The sequence below is a fragment of the Cupressus sempervirens genome, chromosome 9 (assembly GCF_028749045.1).
Source record: "Cupressus sempervirens isolate cs-2001-9-10 chromosome 9, ASM2874904v1, whole genome shotgun sequence".
Lineage (NCBI taxonomy): Eukaryota > Viridiplantae > Streptophyta > Pinopsida > Cupressales > Cupressaceae > Cupressus > Cupressus sempervirens.
In genome coordinates, this window is record NC_143126.1 from 222,329,428 (window position 1) to 222,342,409 (window position 12,982).

At 36.2% G+C, this 12,982-nt stretch overlaps 1 protein-coding gene across 1 annotated transcript; it reads right to left on the reverse strand.

Annotated features, from left to right (window-relative positions):
• Positions 1 to 10,589: 10,589 nt before the first annotated feature.
• Positions 10,590 to 11,117, reverse strand: LOC149538308 (uncharacterized). The gene has a single exon (XM_089802447.1). The coding sequence runs from the start codon at positions 11,115 to 11,117 to the stop codon at positions 10,590 to 10,592; it is 528 nt and encodes a 175-aa protein (XP_089658573.1).
• Between the last annotated feature and the right edge of the window lie 1,865 nt (positions 11,118 to 12,982).

Here is a 12,982-nt window from a genome sequence, read left to right on the forward strand (position 1 = left end):
TACTTCAAGCCACTTTTATAGGTCCTATAATGATCCTAGAGGCCAAATTTAACATAATTCAAGTGCCCAAGTGGTATGTGTATGGGTTAGGAACCTTTTCCAACCTTCTAGAACATTCTACCAACATATATGACCCCTAAAATACCTCATTTTCCCTTTTGTGCGAAAATGGACCATCTCTATGAGGTTACCCAAGTTTCTACTCCTTGAAAAGGTTGTCTTTATGATAGGGGCAAGTGGGAAGACTATATAAGGCTTAAGTCAAGATTTCAAGTTATTGCTATTTTGGGAGGGTGAGTTTAGAGGCTATTTAGAGTCCCTTTGTAGAGTTGAAGGTTGTTCACCCATTGTCTACATTTAGAGAAGTCATCTTAGAATTTGAGGAACAAAAATGATTTTAGCTCAACTCAAAACTTCATTTACATAACCTTTGTGAAGGTAGGTTCTCTATTGCCATGGTTATTTTCATTTTCATTGCTTGTGTATGTTAAATTCTTGCATATTGCAATACGTGTGTGTGTCTATATCATGTGAGGGAAGGGAATTATAGATTTTAAGTTTGCTATCTTTTCATGTTTCTTTTCCTTGTTTTGTTTGGGAGACTATGAAGAGAGTGTTGGCATTAATCACCTTCAGATAGGGTAGAAGTAGCCATGTATGGGAGAAGGGATTTAATTGGACCCTAAGTTAGTGTAAAGTCTCTTCTCATGATGAGGAGATGGAGAAAGTAAGGTGTTATTGGCCTTTTCTTGTCAATAGTAACTAAATTTGGTTTTGGGGAATAATGAGAGAAAGAAATGGAAGTTTAGGTGATTTGATAGCCTCAAAAGAGGCATATGATTTGTGTTCGTGATTGACATCTCCTATCGGGAAAAAATCCACCTTCTCCCTATTCATAGGTTCATTACAAAACTTGTTGTGTCTACCGTGGGTGAGAACTATATGTTGATTGTGTATTTTGATTATTTTCTAATTTTCACCCAGTAGATTATTAGTTCTCCTAGCTCGGGGTGTGGCCTCACATTGAGGCCTTGGTTGTGAGGTGAGCTCTCTGTGGTTGCCTTTTTTTCATTTGCAAATTTCTTGAAGAATACTTGTAGTGGAGAAAGATGGGATTCATAATCTTCTTGGTGTTGTTGAGTTTTTTTGTCATGGAGACTTCTCCATTTTGTTATCCCTTTCTTGTACATTGTTTACCTAAAACAAAGAAAAGATGTAACTAGTTGTTTATGTAATACAAAAATTGTTGATCATTCTAAATTTGGCAATGTAAATACGAGTTATTGTATTAAATGAAGTCTGTGATTTATAGAAATTCCATGAGTTTTAAAAATAATCTTACTCTCAAGTATATTAGTTTTAAATGAGTTTTGAATGGAAAACTTCATAGTTCCTTTTGAAATTTTAGATTTAAAATAATGTAAATTAAGTTTATTTCATGAATACCATGTAATAAAAAGGACTTATAATTATAAGTGATCATATTTTATCATGGAGTTCATATAAAGGTTTAATGTTGAATTTCAAGTAGATTTCATGTAAATTACATATCAACATCTAATTTAGATAATGCAAATGCAATAACAATATTTAATCTAATCCTAGAATACATACTATAAATATAAAACATCCCCTTAGACCTATAGAATATGCTAAATTAATATTGTCAACAAGTTCCTTAGTAAAACCCACCCATATTAATACACTACAAACAAATCATTTTTAAAAAGTTCTTGCAAAGAAAAAAACAAGTTTTCAAAAATGGCCAAAATAGGCACCTACAACATTCTGCCAAATGGATGAAGGAGGAAAATTAATTCAAAAGTTTTTGTGACAGTCATTATTATAATGATTAAATCTTAGTCATATTAAATAAATAAATATAAACATATGTATTCCTATCTTCTTAAACATCCCCTCACCCTTGGAACTTGCCTATAAATATTTTTGAAATAAACAAGAGCTCTATTTGAGCATGAGTCCCTATCTTTTGTAGAGAAATAATAGTTTATCAATTTGAATCGGAGTGGATAAATTTGATTTGATTGAAGATCAGTTTATGTTCAAGATTTACAAATAGATATTTTAAATATAATCTATAATATAACTATGATTTTAATGTATCATATTTTTTTGATTGATTATTTTAATCTATAATATATGATGAATCTAATATAAATATATAAATAATTTACATTATATCTTCAAAGTATCATTTGAAAGCATTAATATTGTTGTGAAAAGAAAAAGATTATATGATAAGTTATATATAATATCTAAATCATTTATATGAAATACATATTTTTTTAATTATATTAAGAAAATTTGTAAAAAAATATTATTTTACTATGAAATCAAACTAAATATTTTTGAATTTATCAAAGTACTAAATTCAATTAAAGAATCTTAAATTTAGTATAGAATATATTAAGCTAATAAAATCTTAGGTTAGTTTTAAATAAATTACCTACGTTTTAACTAGATTTTCAATAAAAGTGACACTTTTTTTATCTCCTCCCGATTGTACAAAGAAATTGAAATACCTTCTCTTTATTGGCACGTGTAAAGGGTAAAAACTGATCAAACTTAAAACATCAAACGAATGCCAAAAAAATGGGTAGCGGTTGTATATTCTGAATGGGATGTCAGATTGCAGTGTTTTAAATCAGTTTTTGACCATGGCGAACATGTGATGAGCATGAGCATCACATGAGCATGAATATGAATCTCGCAGAGTTACACCAGAAAAATGCAGCGGTGGCCATTAATGGAGCCTTACCTCAATCATCACATTCCAAAATGTCTCTTGGTTGAATATGAGGATGCTCGATTGAACAATCAGGATTCCTTCTCCCTCTAGCGTTGGGAATGCCAATCCTTCTTCTTCATCTAATTCTTCTTCCTCCATTTAGTTGTGTCTTTTTGCAGATGACTTGACTGCCCAAATGGAACTGCAACAGGAGGAAATCAACCAATTCATTTCTATGCATTTACGCCTTTTTCTCCCTCCTGTAATCCAGATCTCTGACATTTTTAGGTAAATTTTGTTCTTTAATGTGAGTGGGATTTTGATTTTGGTGTTTTGTTTGTTCAAAATAAAAATATTTGAATTGCGGCGAAGGAGAAGCGACAAAAACATAATAGAGTCCTCTTTAAAAAACTACAACTTGTGCACAATGATGACGGCGCAAAACAAAATCTGCATTGAGACCCTATCTCTCACCTTACTATTACAGATCTCTGTTGATCCTCTCGTCAAAGATAAATGATTTTTTTGTCTTTATCCAAAAGATCCTTATCTGCATGAATATCTGGAGAAATGGATATGCCTTCATTTCCACCTTGCAGCCCTCGGCTAAGATGACCAGGATCAACAAAACCTCAAGAGGATCAACCAAGAATTTTCTAGAATTTGTTTCTTTGAGAAGAAAAATTGAAATTAGAGAACGATGAGAAAGAGAGGAAAATGAGAGTAGAGCAGAGGGCCTATGCAAAATATGAATGTTTATTTATCAGTGTTTGCACGTCAAACTTGTCAAAACGTTTGCATTAGATTTATTGATATCTCTCATCTTAAACTCCATTATAATCCCAAACTAATGGGAAGTGTTGATGTGTGTTTTATGACTCACCAAACAGTAGAACAAAATACTGAAATATCTTATCCTCTCTTGAATAAAGTCTTATGTATGCTAAGGTTGCTAGAAGATCATACAATGACTTCAAGGTTCCTTTAATGTTAGGTCTTGACTGTGGATAAGATCGGTGGTTGATGTGATTTGCTGATGATCACAAAGGGGCCTTACATGTTAATTCATATTCATTTCAAGTCATACTGGATGTGGGAGCTATCTTAAGGTTTTGCAATGAAGTGCTTTTTTTTTTTTTTCGAGATTTTTCACAGAATATGTAGAAATTAAATAGGATGGGGTTCAGGAATTCTATTCTAATCCTAACGGTAGTGATAACAACAAATAGTATTCTAGTGGACAAATTCCTCAATTTACTAAATTCCGCTTCGCCAAGTTATACTACAACTAAGCATGAACTAGTGCAATCTTCAAGTGTTATGCCAAAGATTTTCATATCACCGCATACACCATCATAAAGAACAATGTATACAAATGATAGAAGTTGAGCATATGCATGAAAGAGGTTCAGGCTAACTTTACACAACGAATTAGAATCACTAAAACTTCAAAAGTATGAACCAAAGGAATTCATCAATACACCATCATATTCTCCATTGTAATCACCACACATTGACTATGCTAAACTTAATCTACTTGAAAAAATTTAGGAGAACAAGCAAGCACTAAGACACGTCAAGTATTCACCAAACTCCAATGAAAACTTTATTATCTTAGTAGCTCATAGCAACAATCTCATAAAAATCTCCTCCTCTTACAAATGAGAAATGAAGCCTTTATATAGGTCCTCGATTACAACGAGTGGCCCGGATGATCACAATAACCGATGGCCAACATCGTGCCACATCAGCCCTAATTAGGGTTAGGGCAATGGAAAGGAATCTACATTAATGCTACAAGGAATCCACTACTATAGTGGGTAATAAATGCCCACTATGCATGCTCATGTAAGAAGGAGTGTACTGTAATAAATGATCCTTATGCACACCTACTATGCATTTAATGCATCTATCTTTGACTCTTTTTCCCGAAAGATCGAAATCGATTTAATACTATTTCCAACTCCTCTATACTGATGCTTGGTGCAGATTCTTGCTTGAATTCTAGAACTGAAATTGCTCTTTCTGCTTTTCCCAGGCTTTCATCCCAATCTGGTATCAAGTCCTTAGTAGTGTGCATTGTATTTGAGAAGATGGAGAAGTTCTCAAAATCATCTCTTCCATATACGTTTAGCTGAAAGAATTCCTCTAACTTGACTTTCAGATTATCAGTTGTCATTTCTTCTTCTAACAATCTCTGTGATAACAAAGATGCAACCGCATTCGATATTCCTTGTTTGATGTTATCAACAATCTTCTTCCATCGATTAGATTCCTTGGCAAAGCTCTCAAACATTTCCTTAGCCATGATCATTGCATTGTACCATCGAATAAAATCATATACATCCCCCTCACTGATAACTCGACCATCAATTAATTCTTGCTTTGGGGTATCCATCAGACTCTGAATGTCGGCAATCACCTCTTCTTGGTAAATATGCTCATCCACCCATGATTCCTCCATGCACTGGATCCTAGAGATTGCAGCCAATGCCCTATTGTGCACTTGCACTAACTCTTCTGCATGTTTGAAGGCTACCTCCTAAATTCCTTTGATCCAAATCTTTGCACCCTGAGCAATCTGCTTGATTCTGTCAATATCACCTACCACTTCACAGGAAACACCTGTTGGAGGGACAAATGATGGACTTTCCTCTCTTATTGGATGAGGGAAGTTATTGATGTACTGACATAAGGCCCAAATTTCTCTTTTCTACTTTTCATACCCTTCTTCTACTTTCTTCAGCCTATCCTTCAAAGCCTGTGTGGAGTCATCAAATTCTTCTAATATTTGTTCTCGGGAGGCCCGACCAAGATTTACTTCTATAACATGGTATTCATCTGGAGCAATCTGATTTTTCCCTTTGTCAACTGTGGGAGTCGCAATCTGTAAGATTCTGGATCCTGATTCTCCTCTGATGAATTTAGTATATCTTTTTGCTTTCCCTTGTTCTTCTGATCGGTTTCATCGGTCCAAAATTTCCTGTAATTCAATTGCTAGATCAACCTCCCTTTGTTGACGCAAATGAATTCGTTGCCTCAGCCATTCTGGAATAGGTATACTTTGGTCTCCTGGAATTACCAATTGTTCTTTCCTTTGGACTGCTCGAACGTCAATCTCCTCTTCACCTCCTGGACTATCCATTATAACCTCAGGAACTATGGGCTCAGTACTTGGAAGATGTATTGCTACTCTTGGAGTTTCTTCCCCTAGTGGACCATCTCCATCATTAATCATTTCTCGCTCTAAGATTGTAGCAAGACTTTCATCCGTAGCAATATCTTGATCTCTCCCTCTTTCTTGTATGGACTTTTCATAGGCATTTACACTCAGCCTATCATGAATTGGCCTATCCAAATTCTCTTCTTGCTCAAATCTCCTTATACTTGTTCCTACATCCTGCCTTTCAAAAGTTTCTATCTCTTGGACACTTGGAGTTTGACTCGGAGAAGAGGGAGCATCTCCATGTTTCTGCTTCTTATTTTGAGGTTCTCGGATGACTTCCTCAATCCTAGGGCACTTTTCTCGAGGTACCTCCTTACTTTTCTTGGTTCCTACATCTCCGGATGGAGTTCCCCTTTCTTCAGTAGTCCCTTCAGATATTTGTCTTGATCTTTCATCCCTAAGTGGTCTATGGCCAAGCAACCTATATGTGAATCCATTTGCTCGTGCAACTAGTTTTTCAAGCTTACGCTCGATCCACCACTTTGTAAAATCTAAGACTGGTTTTGAAAGGGCTTCGAGATCTGTAATTTCTTTCTTCTTCCAATCAAATGGTTGAGCTATCATTTTTGGATTTAATCCTTTTCGCATCACATTTGGATCCTCCTCCATTTGATCAGGAACCTTGAATATGTTGCATGTTCTAATAATGTTCAATGGTAGTCTTGAATGCAATCTTTTTCTAATCTCGTTCTCATCTGCTGCATTTGCCCAAAAGTCTTCAAGGTGAACTGTGTGTTGGTACTTTGACCCTCCTACTGATGAGATCTTGTTGAAAGGATCAAAATCATTCCTCTTTGGATAAAGCGGAAGGCGAAAGAAGTGGAGCTCATCTGATGATTTCTCTGGAGCTTTTAGACATGGGCATACCTCAGTTTTTCCTTCTCCTATGGAAATTGGAAACTGCAATCCCAACTTCTCCTTCCCTTTCTGAATCTTGTCATAGGCAGTAAGTTGTCGAGTAAGCTCTAACAAGACCATCTTATCTATTGGATACCTGGGAAGTTTGTATGGCTCCATGGAGAATCCTTGAACTCGGATGTATGAAAAGGTAGGAAACTGAATGAACCAGGCGCCATATTCTTCAACCAACTTCATTGCACCTATTGACATTCTTACATGTGGCCTCTTTTGTAGCGTTCTTACTATGCGCATGGAAAATATATCATTAACCCTCATGTAATCATCCTTTGAATACAAATGCAACTGCGGGTAACATTCGTGGACTTTGAGGTGTTGGCTTCCGCTTCCAATTGGTCATTTGCATCGTAGTCCATCATAACTTGTCCTCCGTGCTAGCATGTAGATGACATAGGAGCTCATGTAAAATTTCTTTGTATGCTCTAGATTCATCAACTGCTCATTTAGGTTATCACTTATGAGCCCAGCCCGATCTATTCTGTCACCTTCCTCCATTACCTGCTCAACAAAATACCACATCCAAGATTCAAACCTATAAGAATAAGGCATGCCAAATATGCGACTCAACATCATGACCATATCACTATATTCCCTCTGTAAGTCAAGCCATACTATTTCTTTAGGAATCTTGGAATGATGCGGTCTATTCTTTTTCAGCCATTTTTTGTTGATTATTTCTTCACAAAAATTGATTCCAGATATATAGATTCTCAGTGCTTGCTCTTGTGTTTTTGTGACCATCCTTGGATTTCAAGGAAATCCAAATGCTTCAGAAATGGATGTCGGAGAAAAATCTGCCAGAATATTTCATTCAAAATCCCGGATGGTTCTGTCTCTAGGACTGTAGTGCTTGTTACATTCCACGATTAACTCTGGATGCTGAAAAGGAGGGAAACCAGTTGCAGCAAAAATTCCACTTTTCACAATTTTTGTAGCCAGGTGTGTCGGTTGATGGTCATTGTATTCGAGCATTCTCCGATTGAAATCTTTCAAATCAAGGCCGCCAAGGCTTGTATCTCCAATTTCTGCCCACTTTGACACAATTTTGGATTCAGGATAGAATCCTTTCCTTTCATTCTTTATCAGTTGTCCTCGCGTTTCTCTTGTTCCCTTGGGCTCTGCCATTTTCCTTTCTCCTTTCAAGATTCACTTTTTAACTCTTCCGCACAACTCACTGCGAAGAAAATTCCTTTCTGATGGGATTCAAAATCTTTTGTCGTGAACTCCCAAAAAGCTCCTCAACAATTTCAGAAAATTTTTCAAAAAATCTGCTCCCTTGAACTCCTTACTCCTATTCTCAATCTGCTCTTCAAATTTCTGTGTGAGCCTGAATGAATGAGAGGGTATCTTATATAAATCATTCTTCAAAAGATGCCTTTAAAGCTGCAGACTAAAATCAGGCAGCTACTTTACTTAACCATTAAAGTTTCCATTTTTTGTGCCACTTGTCGCCTTTTTGCTACTGGATTCAAAAAGTTGCTATCTTTGATGCTCTTAGCTTCATGATGAAGCTAAGTACTCTTCTATTTTGATTTTTTTTTTTAGTTTTATTAATTAAATATCAATTTTTTTTTTTTTTTACTCAATATTTAATTAACTTTCATTTTTAAATTTAAAAAAAATCAAATTCCTTTGCAACTTTTTCTCCATTTTCACTTTTTCCTCTGAATTTGTGTGAAGAGCAACTCTCCTTGACTATTTTAGATAAATCTAAAATTTTGATCATGCCCTAGAGAACTTTGGGATTTCTCATCTTTCTTTGTGCCTGTAAAAAACACCCTATCCTTACAATTTTCTCTTGGCAAAGATAGTTATAATATAATACTCATCTTTATAAGAACGAACTTGTCTCCTTATACTTCCTCACCATTTCACAACCTGTCAAACACATCCTCTTCAGTGTAGTTGACTGGACATCTATCTCTGTTAGACACTTATTTCTTTTAAGGTTGAGAAATTGAAGGCCTGGATAACAGTCTCTGGAGGTGGAAGCATTTCTCGTTACAACTGATAAGGATCTTTCTCCTGAATTTACTATAGATAACTTCTCCAAGTGATTAAGATGCCCCAAAGATTCAAGTAGACACTCCAGTTTAGGACACTCGTGAATCCAAAGAGAAGTCAAAGAAGACTTACGAACAACAAGATTTTTGCCCAATGAAACATTTTGATTTTTACAAACAATCCTCCATTCCCTCAGTGATAGAAAATTACGCTCTACGTTTTAAGGAAAGCAGAATTTTAGGGAGCGGGATTTTCATGGAGTGAGGGATTTCACTTTTTCCGTGACTTCTTCAAAACTGCACTCCGTGCCTTAATGGGAAGCGGGATTCTTAAGGATTTGAGGAATTTGGTTTTATTCCCTCACTTCCTTGAAACTGGGCTCCATGATTTCTGGAGCAGCTGGCATATTTCCAAAATGAGTGGATTTTTCCTCATCACAAGTTTCCTCCATTCCCTTAAAACTGCGACCCATGAAAAGCGGGATTTTTCAGAATTGGCAGATTTTATTCTTTCCCTGTCTTCACTGCATGCATTCTCAGAATAAGAAAATAGCTAGCGAAAATAGAAAGGGGCCCCAGGCTTGGGTGATGACGTGACTATTGGTCACAACATCTGGTGACTCCACAGGTGAAATGTTACAAACATTTCAAGGATAAAATTTAATCTGAACTCAGAATCTCTAGTTTCTCAATCTTACATCATCACTAAGAGAGAAACAAACTCAAAAGGGGAGAATAATCATATATTAGATCAAAACACATTTACTCTGTGACAACCTAAGTGTGTGCAAATGTATTAATTCCAGCTCCACAAGACCATTCAGAAATTCTAGGATTAATCATGACAAGTTATTGATTCCTCTTGACTTCAAAAGCATCCTGGACATTGCCCCGCTGCCAGTCAGGCATCCATAGCCCCGACGGAGTTGTCACTATAAAACCAACGGAGATTGCTCCACTTCCGGCGAATTATTCTTTAGAACACCTATGGAGATTTTTGCGTACCCCCAAAGCCAATCTCATTATTTCATCATTTTATTTTTTATTCCTTTTGAATTGGTATTTCATTTCTTTCTTTTCTCTTGGCTTGTAAGAAATGAAGCTTACCATGGGTTTAGGAGTTACAGTGGCGCTGAAGCAAGATTTTAAAATTTTCACATATCATGACCTTTCCAAAGACACATAAATGGACTTAGAGCTATAGTTAAGAGTGTGAAATATGTGGCAACCTCAAAGTTCATGTGTCAAGACACAATGTATGATTAACCTTCCGAGTCAAGTATGTTTTCTAACCCATTGAAAATATATGAAGGATAGCCAAGATTCTAATGCTCTTCATAACAATTATCCAAGAAATGAAATAAACAAAACTCGATGAAATCTTCAGATGAAGTAACCAAATCATCACATCACTCCACTTGCAAAAAGAGAGTCTCACAACTATGAGCCACCTAGTAGAAGCCAAAATTGAAGCCAAACCAAAAGAACAGAGAAAACCGAACCACCCAAGGAAGACAACCTAGGGAAAAACAAAACAAAAAAAACAAGGGAAAGAAACCTAAACTACGCAAAGCCAAAACTCCTAACCAGGAGAGGGAAGACAAACCGAAACCCCACCTAACTAAAAAAACAAAAACACGCCACAAGGAAAACCTAAACTAACTATGTACAGGTTAGGCTTCTCAAAGAAAACCTAAGGGCAGAAATAATGCTTGAGGAATTGCCCATTGACGGGCAACTGAACTTCCTTTCCTGTTAGAGTCTTAAGCTTGAATGCATTATCTGCTAAGATTTCAGAAATCTGATCAGGACCTTTCCACAGATTATCAAACTTGTCATGTCCACCTTTCTTTTCATGTGCCTTATCCCAGCGAAGTACCAGATTTGAAATTCGAAATTCTTTAACCTTTGCCATTTTGTCAAACCATCTCTTAACAACTCCTTGATGTTTAGCAAATTTTTCCAATGCTTCGTCCCTCTTCTCTTCCAAGTGCAATAATTGGGTCAAACGTGTCTTCACTCTATCTTCTCCTTCCATAAAATCTTGCATGAATCGTAGTGTTGGAATCCTCAATTGGATAGGAAAAACTGGATCTTGTCCGTAGACCAAATGATATGGAGATGTCCCCAAAGAACTCTTTATTCTGATCCTATCTGCCCAAAGTGTAAATCTCAGCTGTGTATGCCAATCTATAGGGTTATTGTCTAATAACTTCTTCATTGCACTCAATAGATTTTTGTTTGTTGATTCTACCAATCCATTCCCTTGCGGATAGCGGTTTGATGAAAAGTTTAGTGTGATCCCATAGTCAAAAGCCCAGTTTGAGAACTTCAACGATCTAAATGCTGGTCCATTATCACATACAAATGCATGGGGATATCCAAACCTAGTAATGATATTTTGTTCAAGAAATTTGATAACAACCTCCATTGTACAATTTTTTAGTGATTGAGCCTCGGTCCATCTGGTGCAATAGTCTGTAGCAGTCAGGATATACTAGTGGTGTCCTGATGATGGTGGATTGATGGGACCAATGAAATCTAACCACCATTTTGTGAACGGTTTTACTTCAATAACAGGTTGTAATGGCATAGCAGGATTTCTTTCACATGTCGCAGCTATCTGACATGTGTGACAAGTCTTCATGTGTTCATAAGTGTCTTTAAACAAAGTTGGCCAATAATACCCTGCTCATGATATTTGATGAGCCATAGCCAGACCACTTCCATGACTAGTTCCATATTTACTATGAAAATGCTCAATGATGTGTCCAGCCTCTTCCTTTCCAACACATCTCAAATAAACACCATCATGATTCTTTCTATATAGCACAGATCCTTGAAGCATAAAATTTTGACTCTTCATTCTCAATGAATGCTTTTGAACAGAGCTCAAGTGTGATGGAGACTTATGGTTTAGCAAATAATGAACAATATCATCATACCATTCATCTGGGGATACTTCTTCTAACACATATACCTATTGTACTAATCCCAGACCAGTTGTAGACAAGGTTTGAGCTAGAGCTTGTCCTCGTACCAACTTCATTGGTTGTATCTCCATGTCATATTCTTGAATAATTGCCATCCACTTTCCTCTTCTTTCTCCCAATTCATTCTGCATTAGCAAAGTCTTTACTGCTGCATCAGGAACTATTGCATAAACCTTGCTTCTTAGGATGTAATGTCGGAATTTCTTTATTGCTTTCACCAAAGCATAAGCTTGTTTTTCAACATTCGGATATCTCAATTCTGCATCTTTCATGGGTGAACTCATGAATGCAATAGGATGTTCATCCTGATCATCTGCCTTCTGGGTGAGGATTGTTGCACAAGTGTGTTCTGAGGCAAAAGAATATATATAAAAAGGCTTGGTGTAGTCAGGACTCAACAAAATAGGAGCATCCACAATTTCTTGCTTGATTTCTTCGAATGCCTTTTTTGCTGTAGGTGTCCAATCTATCCTTGCTCCTTTCTTTAGCATGTCATTTAATGGCCTTACTATCTCTGCAAATCCAGTTATGAACTTCCTTACAAAGTTAATTTTCCCAAAGAATGACTTTAATTCTTTCTAACTAGCTGGAAATCCTATCTTTGATATTGCCTCGATACACTCAAGATCAATTGAGATTCCTCTTTCTGATATTATATGTCCTAACAATTTTCCTTCAGTGACAGCAAACATGCATTTCTTTGGATTCAAGGAAATCCCATATCTTCTACATCTTTGGAAGACTCTCCTCAAATCATTGATGTGATCTTCCCTATGTCGAGAGAATACTGTGAGATCATCCATGTATATGATGATACACTTCTTTACCAAGTCCCTGAAAGCATAATCCATGGCCCTTTGAAAAGTGGCTCCTGCATTGATCAAACCAAAAGGCATTCTTCTATAAGAAAATGTACCCCATTTAGTTGTGAATTCCATCTTTAGTCTATCTTCTTCTTCTACCATCACTTGGTTATATCCAGAATAACCATCTAAAAATGACATCATTTGAGAACCGTTAACAACTTGTATCACTTCATCTAATGACGGCACTGGATAATTATCCTTCTCTGAAGCTCTATTGAGATTTCTAA

Coding starts and splice junctions, on each gene's coding strand:
- LOC149538308 (XM_089802447.1), bottom strand. CDS start 11,117: ATGAAGAAGTTATTAGACAATAACCCTATAGATTGGCATACACAGCTG.